This window comes from Drosophila montana, unplaced genomic scaffold (genome assembly GCF_035044405.1).
Source record: "Drosophila montana isolate Dmon_TW-CO22-7 unplaced genomic scaffold, ASM3504440v1 contig_2178_1, whole genome shotgun sequence".
Taxonomy (NCBI): domain Eukaryota; kingdom Metazoa; phylum Arthropoda; class Insecta; order Diptera; family Drosophilidae; genus Drosophila; species Drosophila montana.
The window spans coordinates 2,386,693-2,413,758 of NW_026997075.1; the positions used below are offsets into that span (position 1 = coordinate 2,386,693).

At 43.5% G+C, this 27,066-nt stretch overlaps 1 protein-coding gene and 1 non-coding gene across 5 annotated transcripts in view; one reads left to right on the top strand and one right to left on the bottom strand.

Moving 5' to 3' along the window:
* Positions 1-27,066, bottom strand: part of Dop2R (dopamine D2-like receptor) — a 71,251-nt gene that overhangs the window by 12,654 nt on the left and 31,531 nt on the right. For all 4 annotated transcript variants that reach the window (XM_064680963.1, XM_064680965.1, XM_064680964.1 and 1 more), the window contains exons 3-4: positions 16,657-17,982; positions 15,829-16,019 (exon numbers count right to left, since the gene is read on the bottom strand). In XM_064680963.1, the coding sequence (XP_064537033.1) occupies positions 15,829-16,019; positions 16,657-17,866 (1,401 nt within the window). In that variant the 5' untranslated portion in view covers positions 17,867-17,982. The remainder of the gene's footprint in view (positions 1-15,828; positions 16,020-16,656; positions 17,983-27,066) is intronic.
* TRNAP-CGG (transfer RNA proline (anticodon CGG)) lies at positions 23,693-23,764 on the top strand. Its single transcript has one exon. It is a non-coding gene; the product is annotated as a tRNA-Pro (tRNA).

A 27,066-nucleotide genomic window follows, 5' to 3' on the forward strand; every position in this document is an offset into this window, starting at 1 on the left:
GAACTTTAAATAAAAAATAAATACCAACAATACATCAAATACTACGAAAAGACGCGGCTGATGTATCAATCGATGATTAAAGCGAGTCAACCGTAGCCTATTTTGGTTACGGTTGCCGCAACAATTCAGTCGATCTGCCCCAATACGTCGATTTAAATTCACAATTTACTTTTAGTATTCTCTGTGTTTCTTTACCCTTCTAAAGGGGTTTATTATTTTATCACGAAGTGTGTAAAGCATAGCAGGTGACAACTACGAGACTAGAAAGTATATGTTACATTCTTGATATTGATCTTGACCTTTGTTGCAAGCTAGTCCCCAAAATTGAAATCTGGTGCAGGCGTTATATCTATCGCGATCGGCCAGATCGGACTACTTTATCCATATGGCAGAGGAACATAGGTCATAAAGTAAGGTCTTGTATGACAAACTTTCTTGTTCTTCAAGATATCTTGACCAAACTCGGAGATTACCAGTTTTCAGCAGTTTCGCTCGAAATAAGAGTTTTTGTCTGATTTCTTAGCCAAACTCTTTACGATTCTCTTCACAAATGTCTAGAAGAGTATTCAATCTTCGGCGTGACTCTACCGTTTTTGTCATGTTTTTAATATTTTTCGTTTATTATTACTTTTTTTTTTTGTTGCTTCTGTTTTTGCCGCGGGCATTTTCAGTGTCCAGTGGGCAAGCCGGGCAGATGGAAAAGCTTTTAATTAAATTCTACTGTCGGAGCCAGCGATGTTTATTGTTGCTGTTGGCGAGCAGAACGGCGAGGAACGAGCGCAGATTGAGCTGCCGCTGTGTGGGTCGACCGGATGGCTGGATGGAGAAAAAGCGCGGCGAGCTTGATGCCAATTTGTTCGGCAACTTTTGCATATTTCTCTCACTTTTGCTAAATGTTATTGCTGCTGTTCCCAATTGAGTTTAGGTTTTGTCGCTGGGGTTCTTCATGTGGCTTGTTGGGGCCATTGTTGCTGCTGCTGCTGCTGCTGCTGCTGCTGCAAACAGATTGTTCACAGCTCCCGTAAACCTGCATTGGGCTACCTCAGCTTTGGCTGAGGTGAGAATTTATAATATGCCTGCATTGTGACGTCGGCAGCCATATTTTGCCACTGACTCTAATCCGATTTGTCATTAATTAGTTCCAATTCCACGAATGCAAATATAGTGTCTACGCCTTTTCTCTCCATCTCTCTCTCTCTGGCGCTGTGCTTGTGTATTTGTTTATTTGTATTTGTGTTTGTATTTTTACTTGTTTATCAACATTTATCACGGCCAATTGGCGCAGCACCGCGCTTGACCATGATGAAAATGTAGGTCTGTAAGGCGCTGTTTACTGTTTGCATGTATGTGTGCAAGTGCTTGTGTGTCTGTGCGCGTGTGTGTGGCTGTGTTTGTGTTGTTTTCGTTTTCGTCTGCGGCTGCTGCTATTTCCTTTTCGCTTATCTGTTGCGCAGCAGAAATTTTCTATAGGTGGCATTTTTTCACTCATTTTTTCGCTCATTTTCCGACCGTGGGAGTGGTTTTTCAAAATCACTTTTTCTCTCACTCTCACACTCACTCTCTCTCTCTCTCTGTCGCTTCATTTTGTTTGTTTGGTTCTTTGCCACGCAAGCACGATATGTGCGTGTTTTCAGCTATATGTAGGACTTCCACTCCCTCGGGACAAAGTGCACGTGTCACACGCTTTAATACTTGTTTTTGTCGTTGTTGTTACTCTTGTAGGTTGTGCGTATTAAAACTTCTATAGCCCCGGGCGTCTTCTCTAATTGTTAGTGCATAGCAAATGCGAGATTCTGGCATCAGCTTGGCAAAACTTTTTAAATGTTGATTTTTATAGTTCCTAAAGCAAAGCACTTGCGCTTTGTCATGTCGTTCGTGACAGCAAGGGTATATGTAATCCATAAAACAGTTTAAATTATGGTCAACCCAGCCAAAGGCGATTATAAAATTGTTAAATATCAGTTTCTTGATAATTCTCCGCTTTGCGCTGCAAATTAAAGAGAAACCGCATTTTTAGGCTCTACAAGCCGATTCTCATGAGTTCAAATGATGCGTTTACAGGCTTTTACGCTTTGATAACTATCATAAGTGTTATATTAATAGGTAGTTTTGAGGTTGTGTGAATTTGTGTACGTTTGTATGTATGTGTATTTCCTGGTAATAAATGTGATATTTAAATACATATATAAATAAGACAAAATGTTAAAGGTATACAGCTATTTCTTTCTATCTTTGATATATTCTTGAATATATATATTTTCATATTATAAGTATACATATTAACTTTGTGTATAAATTGTTTTCATCTTTTATTTTCTATCGTAATCAGTTCGAAAATAGCCCTCTTTATACACAGTACCTCATCTGGGTGCCCCTCTCTATTAATCATATTGTAATTAGCTAGGATTTGACAAACCTGAATCCGTTTTGTAGGATTTCATTCTCTGTCTTAACTTAAAGATCACTCAAACCAACGTCTGCAAAGATTATTGGGCTTTGGTATTACACAATCAACTCAGCTCCAGGATGGGCCAGCTATAGCCCAAGCCAGTAAAGGGTTTCACTTTGTCCTCCATGTTAAACAAATAGTTTTCATAGAAACTATTTGAATGCCAGAGTTATCTAGACTGACGACTGGTTAAATTCATTGGATTATTTGAATACCCGAAGCTTATTTAAAGCTGTGCCCGGACTTTGTTTTTGTTTAATTGAATTTGCATTTAACGTAATCTTTGCCAAAGCATTTTGCGGTGCCTGCGGAGCGTGCAAAAGTTGCGTAAAAAGTCCAAAGATGGAATTTTAAAGCCACGGTCGAAACTTTTTCCGTTCGGGGTTAGTTCATTAGACTGATTTTGCACTGTGAGTTGAGGTTCTGGCAAAAGTGTTTAAAAATAGCTCAGCCATAAGTCTAATTAACTGCCAAAAATATGTCAGGGAGTGTGGATCTGTGCTCTAGACTACGTGCCACAGCCAGACTCGGCGCGGCGGGGCACGCCCACATGGCGTGTAACCACGTCGTTTGGCCAAGCAGCTTGTGCTGTGGCTGCCACAAAGACTGAGTGAAAGCAACAGCCTCGACTTGTAAGCGTGGCACTCTAGGGCCACGTGCCACAAGTCTGACCGCACACAGACACAAAGACAGACGCAGCACTTTGAATTGCCGACATGTGAGTGTAAATTGAAGGATTGAGGCGAGTGTAAATAAAATCAAATTATACAAAGGCAGCCGCATTCGAAACACAAATTTTTGCCAAAAGTTTGGGTAATAAAACCTCAAATAAAACTAGAAAACAAAACAAAGATGCCAAAGCGTTTGAGGATGAACAACATCTTGATGATTCACATCATGTTGATTTTTATGCTAATTTGCTGTTGATTTTGAAGTTGATGCTGCTCCTGCTGCTGCATTTCGGACCCAAATCAAAAAACTTTGCCAGATTGGACGTGGCCTTGGCTGGGCCATCGGCTGGGATTCGGCCATGAGCACCAACTATTTTATGCGGCGCATAATGAGCATAATTTGCTACGCATGTCCAACACTCGCCCCTCACAGTTTTGCTTGCAGCGCCTGCGGTCGCCCACTAGAGTATCAAAACTCTGTTTGAAGTTGAAAGCGTTTTTGGGCAAAATTTGCAACAGAGTTGTCCAAAGCAACTAGAATTCTAACGCTGAGGCGGTTTCGGGGGTCTGATGATGTGCCCGAAAGGGTTGTCAGTTCGTTATGTTCGCTCGCTGGTTGCGTTTTTCTTGGAAAATGTTTACCTACTTTTGGTTTTATAATTAATTTTAAAAAGCTTTTAATGGCTGGCACGCGTTGCCCATGATGGCCAAGCAACCGTCAAGCCTCTGACGACGGCAATTGTGTGTGTGTGTGTGTGTGTGTGTGTGTGTGTGCGCGCGTGCGAGTGTGTGTGTGTTAGTAAGGGGGTGTCAGACCATTCTCCTCGCACTTTCCGTCAGTCACCAACAACTGCTGCTTGATCCTTGAAGCAGCTAATTGGCTCGCCAGTGTGTACATCTCACTCAAATCGTCATTCGGCTGGCTCCTAGGCAAAGGAACGGGGCAGGGGTTCGCGTTTGGTATGCAGATGAAGATATCAGGGGCAGGAAATGTGCTCACGCAGAAATTTGAGATGTAGCTAAACTGGGCACTGCCAGCACGACATTTATTAATGTTTCTAACTTGCGTGTCAACCTATTCAACATTGGGCAAGTTATTTAAAATGATTTCGTTATTTATTTCCAAGCTGATAAGTAGAGTTAAATTATTATCTAGCTTATCTGTGGGTTTTAATGTACTCAATCAATTCAATAATTTTTATACCCTGAATGCATATAAAATAATAGTACTTGCTATTTAAAAGGAAATGTAAGAATATAAAATTTTATAGATTGTTAATTTTAAAAACTATTTATGGTTCAGTGCCTGGCTACAGCGTCCCATGCTGGCCCCTTAGTGGTCGCTCATTGTACTTCCATTTCGGCAGCTACCTCATGGCTCCTTCCCTGTTGACGCCCATTTTGCGACAAAGGCGGCTGTAAGCTGCTGCATTAAGCGTCAAAGTCAGCCACTTGAGCGCTCCTCGCCTCTGCTGCTGGCCACCTTCCCCCCGGCGGCGCTTTCGACTCGTTTAGCAGCTGTTGTCGCTGTGTGTTGTCAGTTTTGTTGATGTTTGTCGCAGGAAAACGACATGATAAACGAGTCAGCGTAAACGAGTTTAGTTGGCAAGTGATAAACCAAGAAAGAAGAAGAACAGCTGAAATTGGCAACACTCGGGACACTAAGGACACTGCTGCTGCCGCTGCCGCTCCCGTTGCCGTTGCTGCTGCTGCTGCTTCGCCACCGAGCTCAAAGTATGCCATAACATTTGGCTTTTTATGAATTTTCATAATTTGGCGCATTCGCTGTAATGCCCTGATGCGGGGGGAAAGAAAAGCCGGGCAGCCGGGCAACCGGGCAGGCGGGTAGCTGAGGAGCCAACTCGCCGGGGCTGCTTAGCATAAAAATGTCACAACAGCTGCATAAGAATGCTGTCAGGGATTTTGTTGGCATTGCCGCTGAAGCTGGAGCTGGAGCTGGAGCTGGAGCTCGAGCTGGTGCTGAAGCTGGCTGCTTTGCTGCCTTGTTTCGGTTTTTATGCGGCAGGCGTATTATATATTTATATATGAGTATGTGTGTAATGTTCGTTGTATGGGAGCGAGGATACGTTTTCCTTTCCTTTTTTTTCTCGTTTTGTATTTGGGCTTTTCCTTGGCGGTAGCTGGGCGCGACTTTTGCCTATTTTATGAGCGTCATAAAAGTTTACTTAGTGGCCAACCATGCAATAGCCGCAACCGAAAGGTGGGGGCGACAGCGACAGCAACAGCGACAACAAAACCCAATCACTAGCTGAAAGCCAAGCAAACGCGTAAGGGCCATTAAATAATTTGTTTATGTTGCCAAATGCTGCAGGGCGAGAACCCAGCCAGCTGACCTGATCAGCCAACTGTTCCCTTTTGTTCTTTTCAATTTGTTATACATAAAAAAAAAGTAAGCTAAACTGTACAAGTTCCGTCAGCAGCAGCATCAAAACAACACAGAATATGCCAATGCATGTGCACTAGCTTCAACTGCTGCTTGCAAGAAATATTGCCTACTTTTGCGGGCAACATTTTAGGCAAATGCTGCGATTGCGAAATGTGCTGCCTACTTTTGTGGGCAGCCAATTAAGGAAACAGTCGAAATGCATTGCCTACTTTTGTGAGCAATTTGCATAGACAGGCGACAGTGGGCGGGTCATATCAAATCAGGTCCCTTGTGCGACAGAATGAAGATACTTTGACCACCCTCTCCCCCTCTTCCACCCACGCAAGTCGTAGCCCAACGACTATTAAACGAGTTTCGCATACATTTTGTTATGCCAAAGACAAAGTTAATTGAACTTGCTACCCTAATAGAGTAACATACACTAACTCGTACAGAGGGCGGGTGTGGTAGAGTGAAAGAGTGCAAGAGAGAGGGAGAGAGAAACTTAACGCACACAAACACAGTGGGGGCGACGCTGTTGCTGCCGCTGTTGTTGCTGTGATATCATATCAGGCGCGCAGGGCAATTAATTGACTTATTTATTAAGTTTATTGTGTGCGCCCGGCTCAAGAGTGTGCGTGAGTGTGCTAGTGTGTGTGTGTGTGTGTGCGAGAGTGTGTTGGCAAAAGTACCATCCGTGACTGTAACAACTTTAGTGTGCTATGCGCCATTTTTAATAGCCTCGGACGGCCCCAAAGGCGATGTCGAGGGCAATGTCTGTCTATATATTATTTACATACACACACACATATGTATGTATGTTTAAGTAGTGTGACTGTGTGGGTGTCTGTGTGTGTGTGTGTTTGTGTGTGACTGCTGCTGCAGATGTTTGCTACCGTGTGTATTGAGATTTTAGCACAAATTAGTTGTCATTAGCGTCAAGGGAAATTTTATTTTATGATGACATTTCCTACACCCTGGCGCCATATTTTACTTCCAAAGAGCTTTTACATGATTCGTTCGTGTGTGTGTGTGTGTGTATGTGTGTGTGAGTACATTTGTATTTGATATAATGAGAGCTTTGCATAAGCCCGATTGCGTTTACATGCTGTCAAGTTTTGTCATCGAATTAGCCATTATAGATGATAAATGGCTGGGGAATCAATCAATGCAATGCTCAGGTTTGGGCTGCGGTTGGGTTTGCCTTGAAATCTACACAATTAACTAAATGACCACAATGAAAAAAGTTGATAATTACAATAACAGAAAGAAAAAACGCATAATGGATGCCCAAATGCTAGATAGTTTTAAATAATATGCCAGCCTTTGGCCTTTTGCTTAAACGGCTGCGAGCAAATCCCTAGCCACATCCTAAACAATTTTCAAGCTAAACAAAGCCTGAAAACCGAAAAGTTTTTTGATTCGGCTTTTAAGCTGTGCCCATCCGTTGGAAGACCCACGGTCTGATTAAATGCCACGCCTCTGTGGCGGAAGGGGAGCTATGGGTGCAAATTTAAAGCATTGTTAATTATTTAAGTTGTAGCCGCCCTTGGCGAGGGGCATCATAGTGGCATTAAATTAGCTAAATAACCCTGGATGGGTTGGCAACTCGTAAACAGGAAGATACGCACTGCTAAACGCACACACATGCGCGCGCGGGCTGGCTGCGGTTCGGCCGGAAGTGCGCGCTTTAACTCAACTCGCATCTCGCATATGTGCTGGCGCCCGAGCAGGAAGAGGGGGGGGGGGGGGGGTGCCGGGGTCATGGCCGCCGACCGGCAGCAACTGGCGATAATTTTGATAGCAGCCATTTAGCTGGGACCTTTTGCACCCGCAAGCCTGTGCACTCGCTGGATTTTCGTTTCTGTTTTTTTTTTCTCCTCTTTTGGCCTTGTGTAAACCTCAAAACGTTGCAGGAAGGGGAAGACGGTACAGGAAGGGGCTGAGCAACCGCTAAGCGTGCGAGTGTTGAAAACTTTTGTCGGTGGCCAATTTCATGCTGTTGGATTATTTATTTGAATTGATGTGCGGCCTGGCCCTGACTCTACCTCTCGGCCTGGCCCTGGCTTTGCTACGGCCTCTGGTTCTGGTTCTGATTCTCGTTCTGGTTCTCGTTCTGGTTCTGGCTGCCTGCCACGGATTTATATAAATTCTCTGGTCGCTCAACTCAAGTGGCTGCCATTTAAACTTTCTGGCAGTTGAGCCGGCTCCATCTGCTTGGACCAACGCCTCCTTTGTGCAGTTGCCCGCTTCGGCTTCTGCTAACATTTTCCCAGCTTGCCGATTGCAGCTGCTCCTACTACAACAGACACAGATGTTGCCATTGGCCTCACTCGCACAGCATACATAAACAGTTGCAACATGGACAACCTGCACTCCGATTGCGAGTCGTAGCTGATTTGTATTGAGTTTTCTTCTTTCTTTTTTTGGCTGACCAATTTGCTTGCCTAACCACTTGCAGGCGGCCTCGACCTCTTGACCCACCCGACGCTCTGCTGCATGCATGTTGCATTTCCACATTTTAACTGCCACCGGGTGCCGCCTAACTCGCATAACTTGTGCTTGATGACTGCCCCTGAGAAAAAAGGGAAACAAACCCGATAGCTGAAAAGCTAATGACCCAATAGACTGCTCCTTATAGAAGCATAAACACGGCTCTCACTTGAAAAAGTCATTTTTATGAGAAATTACAAACAAATGTAACACGTGTCCTGAAATTGTACTATTTTTATGTGGATACAAAACTGTAAAAGAAAGGTCCACTTTATCATTGACTTAATAATTTTTCAGGTTTAGTTTGCTTGTACCCCATTCGATAATATCTATAGTTACAATCTAAAGCTACTTTCCAGGGACACAATCTAAACATATGTAGATTAAAACTTCTCAGACATTATTCTAAACCTATTCTTCTTATACTTCATCGTGTTGCATTTATGTTGCTGTTTGTATTATTTGAAATATACAATTTCTGCTTGGATTAAATTTTGAATGTTTGTTCTAAGGGAAACATGTAAGCCTGAACTTGTTTTTCCATGAACATGGAATAAGTTGTAAGCAGCTTTATGAAATGTTTCCTTTTTTGCTTTTTAAATTAACTTTGCTTTAAGCTGCACACACTTAGCTTTAATCTTTAATCTGTGTGCTTGTTTTAAATTTTATTTTTATTTATGTTCAAGTCGTTGCCTGAATTCGACTATGCCGGAGCAGCAGCTCTCTGACCTGCGGAGCACTTAAAGTGAAGCTGCCAGGCATTTGCCGGCAACCTTCTAAATGGCCATTTAAATTAAAAAACTTTGAGCTCAACAACTCTGCTTGCAGTTAGCAGTGAGCAGCTTTCAGTGTGCGCCTCAACTGCTAACCGGAGCCACAAACTCTGCTGAATCCAGTGGTCGGAGCCAATGTCAGAGCCAGAGCCAGAGCCAGAGCTGGAGCTGGAGCTAAAGCTGTAGCTCAACTCAACCAAACTAAACAAGTTGCAGCTGGCGCACTGTTTTTATTGACTGCCACATGACACAGTTTTGACCAATTTGGGAGCTATATGCCAGGGCATCACACCCCAACAACAATTTTCGAGTTACAGTTCACGAGTCGAACCAACCTCTTGCACTGAGGATCAGTTCGGTTTGGTTCATATTTTTCCAAAATTTTAATAGGACAGTATAATTTGTGATTTACGAATGCCCGTTGAACTGAAAATATTGCAAGCCGTAAATATTTTCATATAGAAACTTGTGTGCTAGATTTTATTTCTAGCCAAAATTGTTTTCCGCTAAACTTGGTTAGATAAATGTGAAGACTGGGACCAAAGCTATTTATGCTTTGGGACTGCGTCTTCTTAAAAGTTTTTCATATTAAACCAAAATATTTAATTTGTTAGCATTTGCTTTGGTTCAAGGTTCCTTTCATAGTCCAGAATAAATTGGATTTTGTTGCCTTGCTAAGCTAAAATATTTGTAAATTAATTTTTTAGTGAAAAACCTAATACCGCCATATTTCGAAAGCATAGACTTCAATGTTGCCCCAAAATAGTATATTATATTACGGAAAGAACTGAAGAATTCCTTGTTATCCGAGCACTCCCGTTTTTACTTGTCCGGCCCTCCAAGAGAGAATAATTGGCTTTGAATTTCGTTAGAAATTACTTGGAAAGAGTATGTATCTGTCGAGGCGCTGTTACAGATTTTGCTGCAGAGTCAAGTTATGCTTCCGGATCGCATATCTGATACCTTAGATACACGTTTTAATGGTTCTTTTTTTCAGCCAGAATAGAAAAATAGGCTACTGGGCCCACGCTTTCACACAGCCTGCCCTACCCGGCCGATGCGCATTGAGTTGACGTCTTTGTCGACCCTTCAGTGGCTGCTGGCCACTTAGCTCCTGACCCCAGTGAACCTGCTTAGCTCTGCTGCCTGCTTATATTAAACAAATCCAATCCAATAATTTCGGCTCATGCATAATAAAAACGCGACGGACAAGCGAGGGTTTGAAGAGGGTCACAGGACCACAGACACAAAGTGTGCGAGAGGAACAGAGAGGGGAGAGCAAATATATACACATATGTATATACATATATATATATATCTGAAAATGGAATCGAAATGGGCGTGGGGATGGTCGAGCTGCAGAGTGCGACACTTGGCTGTCACTGCCAGGCGACTACGCGACTATTTTTGCCAAAATATTTTTCCTTTTTTCTGCACCAAATGCTGACTAAGTGCCGCTGCCGACTTCGCTGCCGACTTCGCAGTCGCTGTCGCTGTCGCTGTTGCTGGTTCTGTGCACCCTTTTTACTTTCATTGGAGCGCAAATAAATAAATTTAATGCGCCAACTGGCTAAAAATATTTGTTGGCTCCTTTCGGACACTTGTGGCGGTTGCAGAACACAGAGCAGAGCGGAGTTGCTGGCCGCACCCGCCCAACAGCCGGAGCCCCCGCACCCCGAGCCGCTTACGCATCCGTCCAGGATTAGGAACAGTGCCAATGCCAGGACATTGACGCTTCTCTTACTTTTGGCCAGGGCTCAAGTGTCACTGCGTGTATGAGTGAGTGTGTGCGAGTGTGTGCGTGCGTGTTCCTGTTTGTGTACATTAATCAGTTTATTTATTTATGTGAACAACTTTATTTTTGGCACGTTGCACGCTGGCTGCTGGCTGCTGGCTGCTGCCAGCGAGCGCGCTATTGAACTGACTTCAAATTAAATGGTAAATGGGGGCATGTGTATAATATATGCGTATAATAACATCTTTGCCAAATTTTTGATTTTGCGCATGTTTTGAATAGCTGCAAATTGCATATCTGCGAATTATTTCCTTGAATTATTCGTTAAGCCACAAGTTTGTGATTTGTATATTCCCAATTACAAATACTCCTGCTCGATTGTCATACACGCTTAAGGCTTAAGCCTAGGCACTGTGCAAGCTGCGTGCAACCACAGCAACCGCAGCAGCCAAAGCCGCCGCAACAACAACAGCTGCAAGATCAACACTGTAGTCAACTGGCGCATAGGAAAGCAATTAGGAGCGTCCGACACGTGTAAAGCACAACCTCACACTCACACTCGTACACACACACACGCACACTCGTGACATGATTATAGCAGTGAACATGAAGCGAACTTGAGGCGAACGTATACTTTGAGTTTGGTTCAAGCCACGCCCAGTGCCGCCCACTGTCTCCCTGACGCCCGCCACGTTGCACGCTTTTACACTGTCAATGGGCACTTGAATGTCGACAAAAGCTTTCAACTGGCATATACAACCACTTAAAATAGAAAAGCACTGCCCCAACACACGCGCACACGCACACACCCGCAAACACACATACACACATATGAACTTGCTTTGGCCGCGAGTTGAAATGAGCTTAGCCGCCAACCGCCGACCGCCAGCCGCCAACCGCCCCATGGCGTATAACACGCTGAAAGACCGCAGCAGAGTCGCATTCGCTTTCTCAGTTAGCTGTCTGTTTGTCTAGTTGTCTGTCTGTTTGTTTGTCGGTTCGTCCATAAGCAATGCGCCTGACAATAATTCTCATTGTTGGCCGAGTCGCCAACTTGGTCAACGCTTGTCTCTTGTTGCATTCCGAGTCCTGAGCTTGGAGTCGCAGCGGCAGCGAGATCCTGAGGCTGCGTCAGAATCGTTCTAGCCTCGCTCAAGCACACCCACATACACACACACACAGTCACTCATTTTTATGAGTTAAGTGCTATCCACACAGCACCCAAACCCTGCGCCGCAGTCCACTCCAAGTTGGCCCCAATCCACAGTCGCCAGCGCAGTCGCCGTCGCCGTCGCCCAGCGCCCTGTGTTACTGCCCACTTATTGTGCTGTTGTTGACGCAAATCCTCTTAACTAAATCAATTTTCATTTCTGTTTACGTGTGTGCCTACCACTCTCCCCTTCTCTGTCTCCACCCCGCTCGGTCCCCAGCTCTTCACTGTGTGTATGCCCTCACAGACACAAATACCCATGGACTTGGCCAGGCTAAATAATTGTGCGCGTATTTCGGATCTCTTTGGCTGCGCTAAAAAGTATACTATCATTTTTTATCCCCCCTCCATCGTGCCTCTGCAGGACCTCGGACGTGGACAAGGAATTTTAGTTAAGGCTTGAGTCAAATCATTTGACTTTACCTAACCTGGTCAACACTCATATCCGCAGAGATTGAGAATGAGAGAGCCTTTAAATGCATTTCTGTAGAGTCTTGTAAGAAGTGAGAGATAGGTAATTCGTAAATAAGTTCAATTATTTATTGATCTAAATGTTAATAAGACATCCGAAATTAAGATAATTAATATGGCAACTAGATTGGCTTAAGGTTCTCTACAAAATCCTTGTCTATAACTTTATCATTGAAGCTTGATTGCAAGAATTAACAGTTCTTACAATATTAAAGAAAATCTTAATTAAAAGTTAATTTATGAGCTTAAATATTCAATTATGCAATTATTGTGGTCGACATCATTTTGAAGCCAACTGCATTTTGAATGCATGAATACGCGAATGAGTACAGTGGGTACTGCTCGATTGTGACACGCCCTTGGCTAATTGACACAATTGTGTCAGAGTGTCTGTGTGTGTGTGTGTGTGTGTGTGTGTGTGTGTGTGTTCGCATGTGTTTTTGTCAGTTGATTTGTTCGGCACAATGCAGCTGCTGTAACACTTTGGCAGCAATGCCTGGCGGCGGTGTTCACAATATTCTCTGAATGTTCAGTGAATGATGTCTGAATGTTGTCTCTGAATGTTCTCTCGTTGTTTTCGCCACTTGTTGTTGTTGTTGCTTGTTGTTAAACGCTATAATTGATACAGTGTGCTGCACCTGACACGCCAACATGACTCTATTTATGTGTGAGTGTGTGTGTGACTGCGTGTGTGAGTGTGTGTGTGTATGTGAAAAAGGCTTAATTAGCACCTGACACATGCACACAGGCAAGTGCAGGACCATCGCACCGTCAGAAGGGAAGGCAAAGCGCATTTAATGACAAGTTAATTTTCCTCTGTTCGTGCGTGCGGGTATTTCTATCAATGTGCAGGTGTGTGCGGATGTGTGTGTGTGTGTGAGTGTGTGGTCGCCGTTTTGGTATTAGAAAATCAACACACAGCAGGCGTCCGTTTGACAGCCAATGCTGGGTGTGTGTCAATTTAATGATCAAATTGAAATTAAATGAGCTGTCATTGTCGTTGACTGAAAGACTGTCTGAATGCACGTCTGATTCTGTGAGTGTGTGTGTGAGTGTGTGTGTGTGTATAGGTACGGCAACAGGCTGATTTGCTTGTGCCCAAATATCAGTCGCTTGTCATTAGCATCTGGCATTTTTACCGTCGACAGCGTCTTGAATGTGATTAAGGAAAAACGCTCTTAGTCAACAACTAGATGAGCTTAATCTTTTCATTTTCCTCAGCGGGGGTCCCCTTCTCTGTCTCTCTCACAGCTCTCCATTTCTCTCCCTTTCTTTTGCATACTCTCCCCTATCTCAATCTTACTATCTCCATCTCTTTTGACTCACTTGTACTATATATAACTCTCTCTCCCTCTCTCTTATTTAGCTGCGCTCCTTAACCAATAAGAAACTAATTGGAGTCGAGCTTCTGGTTAAAATTTTCCCTGTATGCATAGTCAACATATGTGTGTATTGTGTTTGTAGGGCTTTACTTTTAATATTTCGCTCTGACAGGCCTTTTTCCTTTTATCTTTATATTTATCTGGCAGTCGCGACAATTATGCAACGGCTTTTGATAAATTTCAACAGGTTCTGCAACTTTTTATTTTTATTTTTCGTGGCATTTAACAAGTTTGCACATTAATTAATGCCAACGGGCAGTCAATTACCTGGCGACCCGCCCCATAGAAAAGCCACTTGCTGGCCAAGGGATTGGCCTTCCACCTGAATCTCCGCCCTGTACGAGAGCATCTGTCAGTTGGCGTTCAGTTTTTGTTAATTTCATTTGACTTTCGAGAATTTTAATTTCACCAGGCGACAGTTAGCTTTTTATGCCTGCGACAAATTTCGCTTTTTAATATGCAATTGCAATATTTATTTGACTTTATTTACAATATAATTTATTTTGTATTTTACAACTACAACAAGCATGGCTGGGATAAAATAAACACACACTTAATTGTGGCCAACATGACAAACGTTGAGCTGTCCGTGTCACAAAAACTGCTAGCAATTAAAAATGCAGATTTCAATATGCATTAATAAGTGCATACATGTCACATTTATATGCACACGCATATGCACACTGGGATGTGTATATCGCTTAACTGATGACAGCTGGCAGTGTATTCCACAGTTCAAAAGCTCAGCAATTCCAGAGGTTGCCCACAGTTCTTGTGAACATATCCGAAAGCTTCAACTGTAACCAAATTACAGAATACAACTAAAAAAATATACATAAATTCTCTTTAATTCTCTTTCAGGAAACGGAAGGACGGACATGCCCAGTTAATCATAAGAGTTAATCATAAGAGGATTCGATATAAACTATCGAAAGTTACCCATCGTCGATAGGCATCAGTAATATCGGTAACTACATATGCATAAGTACAGTCATGTTCAACTTGATGAATGATTAGCTTTAATGGACTGCTCAAGACTCAAAGAATTGACATTCCCTGCAAAAAACTAACTTTAAAGTTTTCCTTTTCAGTTATTTAATCAAAGTGTGAGCATATTATCATTGATATCGACGCTCGACATAATTACACAGCACTATTTACATATATATTAACCGAAAGTTTTGCAATACTATTAACCACGCTTATGGCGTTGGGGTAAGTGGCAAATGTCCTTGGAATTCAGAGCTAAATTCAATCTAACCAGCTAATACGAATATGCGCACAAACCATTAATATATTTATATATATGTATATATAAAATGTATTATAATATGAATTTTCAATTTAATCGCAAATATATTTTTTACTACCCGTAACATTTAAGGTTCCTGTCCAAAAAACCATACAACTATATGAAAATGGCAACTGCAATCGATTGAGCGTGCGTTTCAGGAAGCGTGGAATAGGGAAATTTTATCAGCCAGACGGACTGCCTACTAATCGGTTGGGGCGTGAGGTAGTCAGCAACGGCGGGAGACAGCTCTCATCTCTCAGCTCTCGGCTCAGCTGTCTGCCAGCGGGTAGCCAAAAACCAAACCGTTGCGTTCGGGCCACAGGCAGCAACTGGAGCCTCAGTGGCAGATTGAGTGCGGGAGACACGAGACACGAAAGCCAGGCAGACAGATGGAGGCTGGGGGAGCAGTCAGTCAGTCAATCGAACAATCAATCATTTGGAATGACAGCAACATCGACTTAAGTCAAAGGAAGTACGTGAAGGCAGCAGCTAGACCTGTTTTCTGTGTAACTCCCAGTCTCTCTCTCTCTCTCTCCCCCACACTCTCGTTCTTTCGGTCCCTCTCTCTCTCTCTCTCTTGCTCATTCGATTTGCTGTTTAGCCTTCTTCCTCTCTTTTTTTGTTACTTCCTTACTGTGCGCACACATGCATACATTGATTTATAAGCTCGGGCCACCAAAAATTGAATGTTATTGCTTGAATGGCCGCAATTTACTAAAAAGCCTTGCCACGCCCCAAGCCTCCCAACCGTCCCGGTGCCCAGCATACACTCTTTAAGCACACAGCTCGCTGTTATTTATGTGCATGTTTATTTATTGGATGGCCCCCAGACACTTGATAAAATTAAACGCAAATGGCCGGCAATTTTGCATTTGGCATTTTGATTTTGACACCGTGGCCGGGCCACGACTTCCGCCCCCGTCCCCGCCCAGCCAAATGGTTGGCCATATATCTTAAGACTTACCAAAAAATAAACAGCAAATGGCATTACGACTACGGCCACCAGCAGATCGGCTATGGCTAATGAGACTATAAAATAATTCGTAACCGTTTGCAGCGACCGCTCGCGACAGACGGAGAGGATGACGAGAATGTTGCCGAAGAGCGTTAGGATCGGGAACAGTATCAAGATGAGCGCCCAGTAGTTGTGGTCCACTGCAAAGGAACAGTCAAAATGTGTTAGCAGAATCGAAAATACTTAAAGGTAAGTTAAATACAATAAAGAATATAAGGTGCATAGCAATATAATACAAAATGCTAATGGGTGCGATGTGACGTAGATACATAGACTATATCGTGAACATTCATGAAGCGGACAAATTAAAATGTACCTATTGTAACCCGTATTCATTAAGGTTAGAAAAAAGGGCTATTAGGCATAAGGAGGCTTCTTCGACATTCTGGAACGAATGCTCTTCAAATTACCTCAAACGAGCAAGCTCACAGATCTTGAACATTTTGTCATTTAGATACCTATCACATTATCCCCAACAGTTAAGAATTTGAAGAAGCATAGCCTTACCATATTTAGGTTTCGAAAGTTATTGTATTAAGGTCTGATTAGAATTATCGAAGCTATCGGAAATGTCAACGGAAGATATATAGAAGACGTAATTGGCAGTACGAACGTTTGTAATGGCATCCCAGTACTGGATGTAGTCGGTTACTCCCCTTAAGACTTAACCTTACGACGTTAATTGATTTCAAGCAGTTGAAACGCGACCCCAAAGCATCAATAGAGCATCGGCCATCGATGAATCGATGTGTAGATAAAGCTACTTCAGCTACTCACCAATTCGCAGTTCATGACAGGATTCCGTTGTTAGATTTAGCGTTGAATTCGTGCAATTAGTTCGATAGGTTTCAAAGTAGATGCTCGTCGCGTTCTGATCGAGGAGAACGCTGCTGGCCGTTGTCGTGCTGACTGTTGTGCCCGAAACCGTGCTGCCGTTATAGTTGGGAAAATAATCGTTAAAATTCTCTAGCAGCAGCATAAACGAGCTGCCACCCGTGCCAGCACCGCCACCGGCAACGGCACCACGACCACCGACGCCGCCAGCACCTGCGGAACCAGCACCCGCACTGGCGGCGTGTGCTCCTGCACCACTCAGCCAGACGGCGTTCGCATCATAACTGGCGCCGACTGTCGTCCGATTTGTTATCGTCGCCGCTGTGCGCTGCAGGAGTTCGCTGGTGGCATCCACATCCGCCTCGAGGGGGGCTCCATTGAAGCCGCCGAGAACGCCATAGTCCGCGTCCCCGTCGGCGACACTCTCGAGTGCACTCTCCTCCGCGCTATCAATGAGCGCTATGTCCTGCGCATCCTGTGCCGAGTCTCCATTCAGCTGTTGCTCCACAAAGTTGCGCAGTGCATAGAGCCCGCCGCCATCTCCATCCAAGTCGTTGCTGCTGCTGCTGCTGCTGCTGTTGTTGCTGCTGCTGCTGCTGCTGCTGCTGCTGGGCAACGTGCTGTTTTGAACCTCACCCACGTCCAGTGTCAGCCACCTTAGGGTCTCATTAAAGTCACTGGCACTGGCACTGTTGGCACCGAGGCTTCGGGGCGTCGCCTCGCTGCTCAGGCTAAGGTTGTTGCCGCCGGCTGCGCCCAGCAGCCATTCGCTGATGTCATCAATTAACGCATAGCCAGCTTCTTCGGCCGCTTGCGTCTCGTCCAATGCGCTCGCCACATCGTCGTACAGGGACAGGTAGTTGGTGGGCGTCGAGGAGCTTCCGATGCCCATGCCGTCACCTCCATCCCCGTCGCCCTCTCTGCCACCGTCTCCATTTGCGTCCACGATCCGGGGCCCAAGCCCCGTCTCCGCAACGCTCTTCACATGCGCGTCCGTCGTCCGGTTGTGGAAATGACCGAGCAACTTGCTAGCCAACGTAGTTGTTGTTGTTGTGGCCTTAGCAATTGCTGCGCCCGTGCTTGTTGCTGCTGCCGTTGCTGTTGCTGGCACTGCCACAGCGGTGGTGGCTGCTGAGGCTAAAGCAGCCATCATTCCGCTTCTGGCCACACCCAACGTCGCCTTGTTGCCCTAGTGAGGCTGTGCTTGAGGCAGGGAGCACACCGCTCGCTGGGCACCAAGGCAAAGCACTCGCTGCATGCTGCCAGACACTGCAAATAAATGAGAAGAGCACAAACAACGTTAGAAATCAAACCGGAAAAGTTGGGGATGCATATGCCACATTCTGTTAAACTTGTCGCAGCTTTAAGATTGAAGGCAAAACCTGATCTTCCCTCGTGAACTTTGACAATACAAAAGCACAATCTTAAAAGTAATCATGCGTTGTTCGGTTCACAATTCGAACCAGCACCCTGCCCTGAAGTTCGCTCCGTGCACCACGTTTTCTCTATCCATGAACCCAGTTTCTTCTTTATTGCTTGATTTTGCATAGGTTTTTACAATGGTACCCAAATGCCCGTTGTACTGAAAGTATGGCAAGCCGTACATATTTTCATATACAAGATACGGGCTAGATTTGATCTTTACCCAAAATTGGCATCAGCCCAATATGGTTAGATAAAGCCAATATTTGGGGCCAAAGTAAATTATACTTTGGTGCAGGATCTCTTTTAAATGATTTTCTATACTCATTAAATTTTGGCACCCATTTGTTTACATACGGTTCACAAGATTAAGACGCGTGTTTTTAATTGTGCTCAAAATTTTGATTAAACTCATTTAAGAAAAATTCAAATGTATTCAGATGTATAGTTGATACCTGGCAAAAGGGTCTGTTTTGGTTTAGGATAGATTTTAGTAACTACAGCACTTGGTTTAACATATATTTTTTATAGTTTTATTTATATAAATTTCTGTAGCCGATTAATTGTTTTCCCTTCTGAATAAGTTTTTTTATTAATTATTTGTTTATTGAATGGATTCAATCAGCAACTAAAATTAGTTGTAAGTGAGTAATTATTGTGAAATTTAAATGATTGTTATTGCATGGGATTGCTCGATGGATGTAAGCGATTTATTTTAAATATTCATAATATTTGCATTAAGTACAATGGACACAGCTGGAGGCGCAAATCGCGCTGCACAAAAGTTTAATTGAAATTGCATTTAAAACGCAGAACACACACACACACGCACACAGACAGGAATTCGCTTTAATTAATGCTGCTTTTTGCGCCAATGCAATTATCTATCCATCTATGTAGTTTGCCGGCCCCGCACGTTTAATTACCCTTAATCAATTTATTGCCAATTATTCTACAAAAAGCGCCAACGAAAATTGTATAATTTAATTAAGTTAGCAAAAGGTTTTTATGTGTCGCTTTGCCAGTCGACATCCACCCCAGCATCTTAACAGTCTTGACTGGCCCCACCGCCAGCGTCTTGTGCCCTCTCCATCGACCCAGCCAAGCAGTTCAGGTTTAGATTGAGCGCTTGCCATCGTCTGTTTGCTCGGCTTCGTCCTGTTGCTGCTCCTGCCTTACACATTTTACAATTTACACATTTTCGCCTTTGTATTTGCCAATTGGCGCTGATTAAAGCCTTCTTAGTCATTGGCCCATAATTAAGAGATGGCTCATTGTGCCCTAATCAGAGCAAGCATCGAATGAGCACCTACTCGGAAAGTGACTCCCAGGTGCCTTACAATTCGAGCTGAGAGTTTCTCGACCATCCGACTCCAGGTATCGGGGGGCAAAACCAAGCTGGAGTCAAGTCAACTGCATTGATCGAATCTTAACACTCTAAAATAAATGAGCTGAGTCTGATTGCCCCTTTGCCACACTATCTGGTAGCTTATATATGGGATAATTTGGAAGAGTAGCAGCCGCAGTTGCCATTTGAGAAAAGTAGTTTGGACCGGAAATATAAAAAAAAGAGGGAAATTCGTGTACAGGTATTTACTTTCTTCGGCTTAAAATATTTTTTCTCTGCTTGAAATATTGATCACATTGAAATTAAAATTATGCACTTTGTTTTTATGTTTTTACAACGTTTTCAGAAAAAACCTAGGCGAAAAAACTGTACCAGCTGGTAAAGGAAACATCCTATTCAATTGAACGAATTACAAATTTGTTTGTCATTTTTTAGTACAGCGACAGTTACTGTTGGCTGTCTAAAAGCCGTCGTGTCGTGTGAATGCGAACACACTATTAAGGCCATTTTGGGCCGCTGCTGCAGTCACGTCCATGACAATAAAGTATAAATTAAACTAGATTCAACGATATGGCGATACACATGTATTTAATATATAGGGCAGATGAACTGAATACTGAATAATTGCCAGTTAATTGGATTGTAAAGTTTATTCCCAAGCCTCAGTTCAGAGAGAGGTTAGCCATTAAATGTGCCTGAAAGTGTATTTATGTCTTGTGTGTAGGTGAGTCTAACTACTTTTACTTTGGAAAAAAATAATATATATTCTCTTTAGTTTTGTGATAAGACTATAATAAGGCATAAACATACAGACGGACATGTCTATATCAATTCGACTGTTGTTACTGATCAAGAATATATGGACTTTGGTCAGAGACGTCAGCCTCCGTGGGCTACACACTTTAGGACGAAATTATAATACCCTCTGGCAAGGGTATAAAAATAAAAAAAATAGCTCAGCAACTGCCATTCACAGCGTACTTAACACATGCCTAGTTTGAAGCAGACTCCGTTGGCATAGACAAACGTTAGACTCGAGAAGACGTCGAGGCCAAAGTTAATTCCACGGCAGCCGAGTGTCAAAATGTCTCGTCAAATGCGCACATAATGCGATCGTAAACGTGTCATGATGTGCGTGCCGCTTGTATGCGAGTATGTGTGTCTGTATAGTACAATTTTGGCCTTGTTGCGGCTCACATGCAGATGCCACAAGATAGTGGATACCGTTACGGCTGCCGCAGAGACGTGCCACTCAAAATCCGTGCCAGCTGCCAGGGCCACAAATAAAGAAATGAGCAAATTGTTGGCTCTAATGAAATTCTGGCGCAATACGCCAAGCAAATTAAGAAGAAGAAAACAGGAAGCGGCAGTGGATGATAGTTGGGCAAATTGGGAAAAAGGAAGCGAAAATCTAAAATACACAAAAATAAAAGGACGCCCCAATCAAAAAGACGCAAAGCAGCGCTGCAGTTCTCTCTCTGTGTGTGCGTGTGTATGTGTGTGTGTGTGTGTGTGTGTGTGTGTGTGTGTGTGTGTGTGTGTGTCTGCGCGCGCGTTTTGGTTGCCTTTTTCATTAATTACTCCAGCAAATGGCAATAAGAAAAAGAGGCAGGCGAAGGCGAGTGTTAGGGCGAAGAAGAAAACAAGTCCAACAATGCCGAGGACTCAGCACAATTCAACTTGGCACCGAACTGAACTCAAGTCGTGTAATTAATTTCACTTTCGCTTGAGCGATGATTTTGAATATGCGACGACCGCACGCAATCCATACAATACGAATACGAAAAATACTGTGAATACCCCGTGGACCCTGATACCGTCCGGCTCCCTTGCCGCGGCTGAAGCCATGGCCAGCGGAGGAGAGGTGCAACTACTTACCGCTCAGAAAGCAACTTCAGCTCTGGGCTAAGCAACTGCGAGTGAGAGTGTCATTTCCTGTCGCTGGCACCCCATTCACATCCCCCCTGCTCTGGCCGTATCCGTATCCGTATCCTATCCCATTGCCCAGAGCCGGATCGACCCGGCCTGCCAGCAAGGCTAAATGGCATGCGACCACATAATTTGGACTTGTTTGTTGTTGGCCTGGAATTGTTTTGTCTCTGCCATACTAATCAGCATTGTAGGCATACTAATGGCATTATTATGGAACTCGGCCTCGGTCTCGGCCTCGGCCTCGGCCTCGGCCTCGACAAGGCCATTGCTAAATCATATAAGTATATAATTCATCTCCATTTGAATAAGTACAATCCAAATATATTACCTGAATATTCGCATATACATATTTAGTACCAATTTCTGTTTTGTCAATTAGCAAAAAAAATTATGACACTTTTACTGCCTTATATTTTAAGGCTTTGCCTTAATTAATACAATTAATAGTAAACTTTATGTTCCTTGATTGATTACCTTTTTTGAAAGTACGCTTTGCTATTTATAAAATTTACATAAGATCAGATTTGCATATACTGGCACATAAATATAATTTATATTTATTGAGATTTGTTAATGTTGTTGATATGCACAACGTTTCACCTAACTATTTTTCAATTTACCTTCTGCGAGCTCCTATATTTGTGCGTAGATTATATTTATTTATAAATTAGTTCGACTCTCAGATTCAAACCCATGCATCAATTTCCCCGTCTTGTTATTAAACCCCTATCCAAACATAAACTCCACGAAAAGCTGCCGCCAAAACTAATTGCTATAGACTTGGACTCCACCTCTTAGCTCCAACGAGTCGCTGGAGTATGACATTGCTGCAGTCGCAGTGTCGCGGCTCATTTACAACATCCTCAAGGTAGACGGATGATGGTGAGAAGCAGGTCTGTGGCTGTGGGGAGCACTTCCTCTTTTGCCAGCCGCAATAACCACGACACTCAATAAATCAGCAAGTGTAATTATTTTCGACGCCATTGGCGGCACTCGGCGCACGCGACTTAGCACAGCAACACACACACATGCACAAAAGCAAATAGCAAAAAATAAGCCAAAACAATTGAGCCAAAGTTTCTCAGCAATAAGCAAAAAACGTTTGCAGCTGGCTCTCGTGTGGCCCTGGCCCAAGGTTACAGGTTACATGCCATGACCCCTCCCAATCTCACACACATGCACACAAATTCCATTGCCATGGCCCTTGGCATTTGTTAGCAATTAATTTGTTATATTTTTGCCGCTTTTTGCTGCACTGCGTCGCGTCGTGTCGCATTTCGATGTATTTATTTATGATGACGTCGACGTGCGACATCGTCTGCTTGGAATTTCGAAGCACGATTACAGCATTTGCCTGAAATTGAGTTGCCACACACAGACACCCACACACACACGTACCAGCACATGCTGATAGGGTTGCTGCGATAAGCAAATTGGTTTCCGATTTAGTTAGCGCGTGCATGCGACTGGGACACATTTAGCCCAAAGGCGCAGTCGAGTGTCCTGGGCTTAGTATGGCCCAGTGTGTTCTATGTGTGTGGCTGTGTGTGTGTCGGTAGGTGCCTGCGGGCAGCGAGCAGCTGTCGCTAAATAAATTTTATGGCTCTTTGGCACTGGATGCTGTGGCTAGCAGTGGCCCCTGGCATGCCCATGACATATGCTCGTTAACTATGCAGCTAGCGCCAAATACAATCAGCCAAAAGGAAAAGGAAACGCAGCGGCATTGGCAATGGCCATCGCAATGGCAAAGTTTAAGCTCCCAGCTCAAAAACACCTGACAACTGTCAATAAACACAAGCCGCAGAGAGGCAGCGCCACGGGACAGACACCTCTACCAGCAGCACGTTCCGGCTCTGAGTCGGGCTTCACGTCCCGCTGTCCAGCTTTGACAAGGGGCCAACGTTTTATTGTGCCTGTGTTTGTATTGTTGTTGTTGTTGCTGTTGTTGTTGTTGTTGTTAGTGGGTTTGTGACTCAGCATGACATTTGGTTATTTCCATTTCTATTAGCCACATGTCCCAGACGTCTGGCGTGCGAACAATTCAAATTTATTATTAATTTAGTATTAACTTTCGGCAAACGCTACGTATGAGTAATGCGACCGAAAGCGGACGCGTTGCGCATACGCAAAAGTTGCGCTTGCAGACGAAAACGATCAGCCAATCACTCTCTCTCTCCCTCTCTCTCTCTTTCGCTTTCGCTTTCGCTCTCTTAGCTTTCTTATCAGCGTGTCTCGCACTTTATTTAAATGCCTCAACCGAACGGCTTCATTCACAGCGGCTCGTTGGTCTAGGGGTATGATTCTCGCTTCGGGTGCGAGAGGTCCCGGGTTCAACTCCCGGACGAGCCCAAAGGCTAAGCACTTTTTTTTTGTTAAGGAAGAGGGAATAGGGGGTGTGGGTGGGTTCAACGGATGCGCGACTAGAGCAAAATATATTTTTGTATATGGAGCAAAAACCGCTTATCGCTTCAAGTCTACTCAAGCGTCAACGGAGCGATTCATTCGAGAATTTCTTATGCTTCAATGAACCAGAAGTGTCGTCGTCGGCAGCATTCGCGCAGCGTCCACATTGATGTTATATATACACATATATAATGCATACATACACAGACATACATAAACATACATACATACATACATACATGTTTGCCCTATGTGAGCTGTGGCTTTGTGTGTACATATGCATACATGCATAGAGAGATATGTGTGCATGGGTGTGTGTGGGTGTGTGTGTGTGTGTGTGTGTGTGTGTGTGCGCTACGCGCAATTTATCCACTCCCTTGGCCCTTTTTGCTGACCCCTTTTTTGAGCCATTGTCGCGCTATTCGTTGCTTGTTTTCTTGTCTAATGGAATATTATTGATGAGAAAAGCCAAATTGCGCGTTCCATTTTCTGCGTGACCAGCGTTGTCTACGCTCTCGTCTCGTCATCATTTTAAAACCCTAAACTTATTTTTATAAAAGCAATTTATTTTTACGCAAAAGCAAAAAATAAATCTATATATGCATGCTTGAAATACCCAAAACAAACACTGAGCAATTTTGGCAAACAGCAGTTCGTACATTGATCTTTATATCGCGCTGTCTCCCTCTAACTGCCTTTACAGTGCTTTTCTTCTATCTTACTCTAATCTATGCATTGGTTGTTTCGTGTGCGACAATCAGCGATCGTGTGGCATAATGTGAAAATATCCAAATGGCAGATATACATATATTACTAATATTATTTTTATTATTATTATTATTATTATTATTATTATTATTATTATTATTATTATTATTATTATTATTATTATTATTATTATTATTATTATTATTATTATTATTATTATTATTATTATTATTATTATTATTATTATTATTATTATTATTATTATTATTATTATTATTATAATTATTATTATTATCATAATTATTATTATGATAATTATTATTATTATTATTATTATTATTATTATTATTATTATTATTTTTTATTATTATTGTTATTATTATTATTGTTATTATTATTATAATAAAATATTATTGTTATTTCACGGCTGACAATTAAGATTTAAACTACGCTGGTTTTTCAAACTGTGCAAAATGTTTGTTGGTTTGATCGACTTTAGGATAGATTCAGAATTTCATATTTATGTTATTGTCTTGCTAGTGTCAGAGACCAACCAGCCTGATTAAGGGCAGGAATCAAGCTCCCGTCTTTAAGTGCGCCACATGGAAGGTTAATTAAACAGAAGAAATGACTGAATTGCAATAAGCATTTCATAACTGAATAAACCTGAATGAAAGATCGCTGAATCAAAAGTATATAATTATTTATTAGCTTGGCAGCACTTTAAGGCAGCCAAGAAAGCAGTCCAGGCAAGGGAACAAGGGGATGGGCTGGCCCCTTAAATTTATAATTTATTCAAGCAAAACATTTTGCATTACAAAAGGCTGCAGCCAACCGCCGTTGACCACGCAAATGAGCGTCAAGGCAGCAGGGAGCGCGAAAGCGAGAGAGTGAGAGTGACAGAGAGAGAGAGAGAGAGAGAGAGAGAGAGGGGAGAGCGTGCAACAATACAAAGAAAGGGAGGAAGGGCGCAGCGAGTGGAAAGACGCTGCGGAATTATGCACCAGCACTGCCGCTGCCGCGGCTGCTGCTGCCGCTGGTGGCACAAAGAAAGTGGCATAAAATGAGCAGCGAACAGCGAAATTGGCAAACAAAGGCCAACACGATTGACGTGGCAGCTGCCCGGTAGCGCGGGGAGCGGGGGGATTCGCTGGTTGTACGGGCTGGCGGAAAGGTCACAATTGCCGGACAATGGACATGCGGTGGATGTACTTTATGTAGGGATTGGCACCGTGCCCCAGCCTCAACAACAATGCGAGAGATGGGGCAAAAACCAGCGAGTGTTGGAGTCCAAAAAGGATTAGGGCATGTTTGAAAGGACATTCTCGACACATGCTGCTTGGAGCGAGCCATCTAATCAATGCTTTGGCCAACCTTCTACATATTGTTGCGATTTTTGCTTAGTTACGCCACAAGGTGCCACGCCCCGTGCGGAGCTGTGTATATGCCGGAGTAGACAATGGAAAATATCTTTCATTAACTAATTAGCTTACTTTTTCATCTAGCTGCCTGTGCCCTGTGCTCTGTGCCCGGCTCCCTGTGCCTGGGCACACTCTTCGACAGAGCATCGTTGCGCTTTTGTTTAGCGCCGTTCCACGCCAACCCGCTCCCTTACACTCACACACACACACTAACACACACACACTAACACAAATACACAAACAGAGTCAGAAAGGGATAACGTGTAAAATACATCTACTAATACACTTTTTGCCTCGCTGCTGCCTTTACTTTTGCTCTTCCTTGTCTTTGTTATTTTACGCTTTACAATTCTTTTGGGCATGGCAGCAAAATTTGTTCAGCAAACGTTGGGCCAACCGAGCTGCGTCCTGTGCCCGGCATCGTCGACAGTCGGCCGTCGACGGTCGACGGTCGACCGTTGCCCGCTGTCCTTGCCGTTCGTTCGCTTTGATTAAAGTGAAAATAAATGAGGGTCCTAGACAACTGGTGTTGCATGGCGCCCCCAAGCCAAGCCCTTGCTTAACCTCCACCCACTGTTAGCATTCGTATTTTTCAGCCGTAGGCTGCCTGCTGCCTGCTGCTTCAGCAGCGAGTGGGCAACTTCATTAGATGCCACTAAAAATACAAGCGCCCACGGCCATGCCATGTGCCCTGCCCCTCAGTCCGTTTCCCCCCTGTGCACCTATGTACGCTTTAGTGTTCAGCCTACAATTAAATGTACCACTATGACGCCAACGGTCCTATGCAACAATTCATGTAATTCTCTTCTATCGACGTTGCCATCGTCATCGACACGGCCAGCATTGCCCAACTAATCAGACGCAAATTAGTCGAAAGGTGCGGGTTACAGCCACCCATTCAAGTGGGAGGCTGGCTGAAATAGCAATTTCGGTGAGAAGCGCAGAGAAAGGTTATCCTTTGTTCTGCGATTATTAATCGAATTTTGTGGCCTTTCCTTCTATATATTAGGCTTACACATGTTTGTAATATGTATGAGTTGATATATTATAGATGTTGAAAAAGGAGGTACGCCATTCCCTTAAAGATAAGACTTGAGAATTATCCTTGTTTTTAGCTAT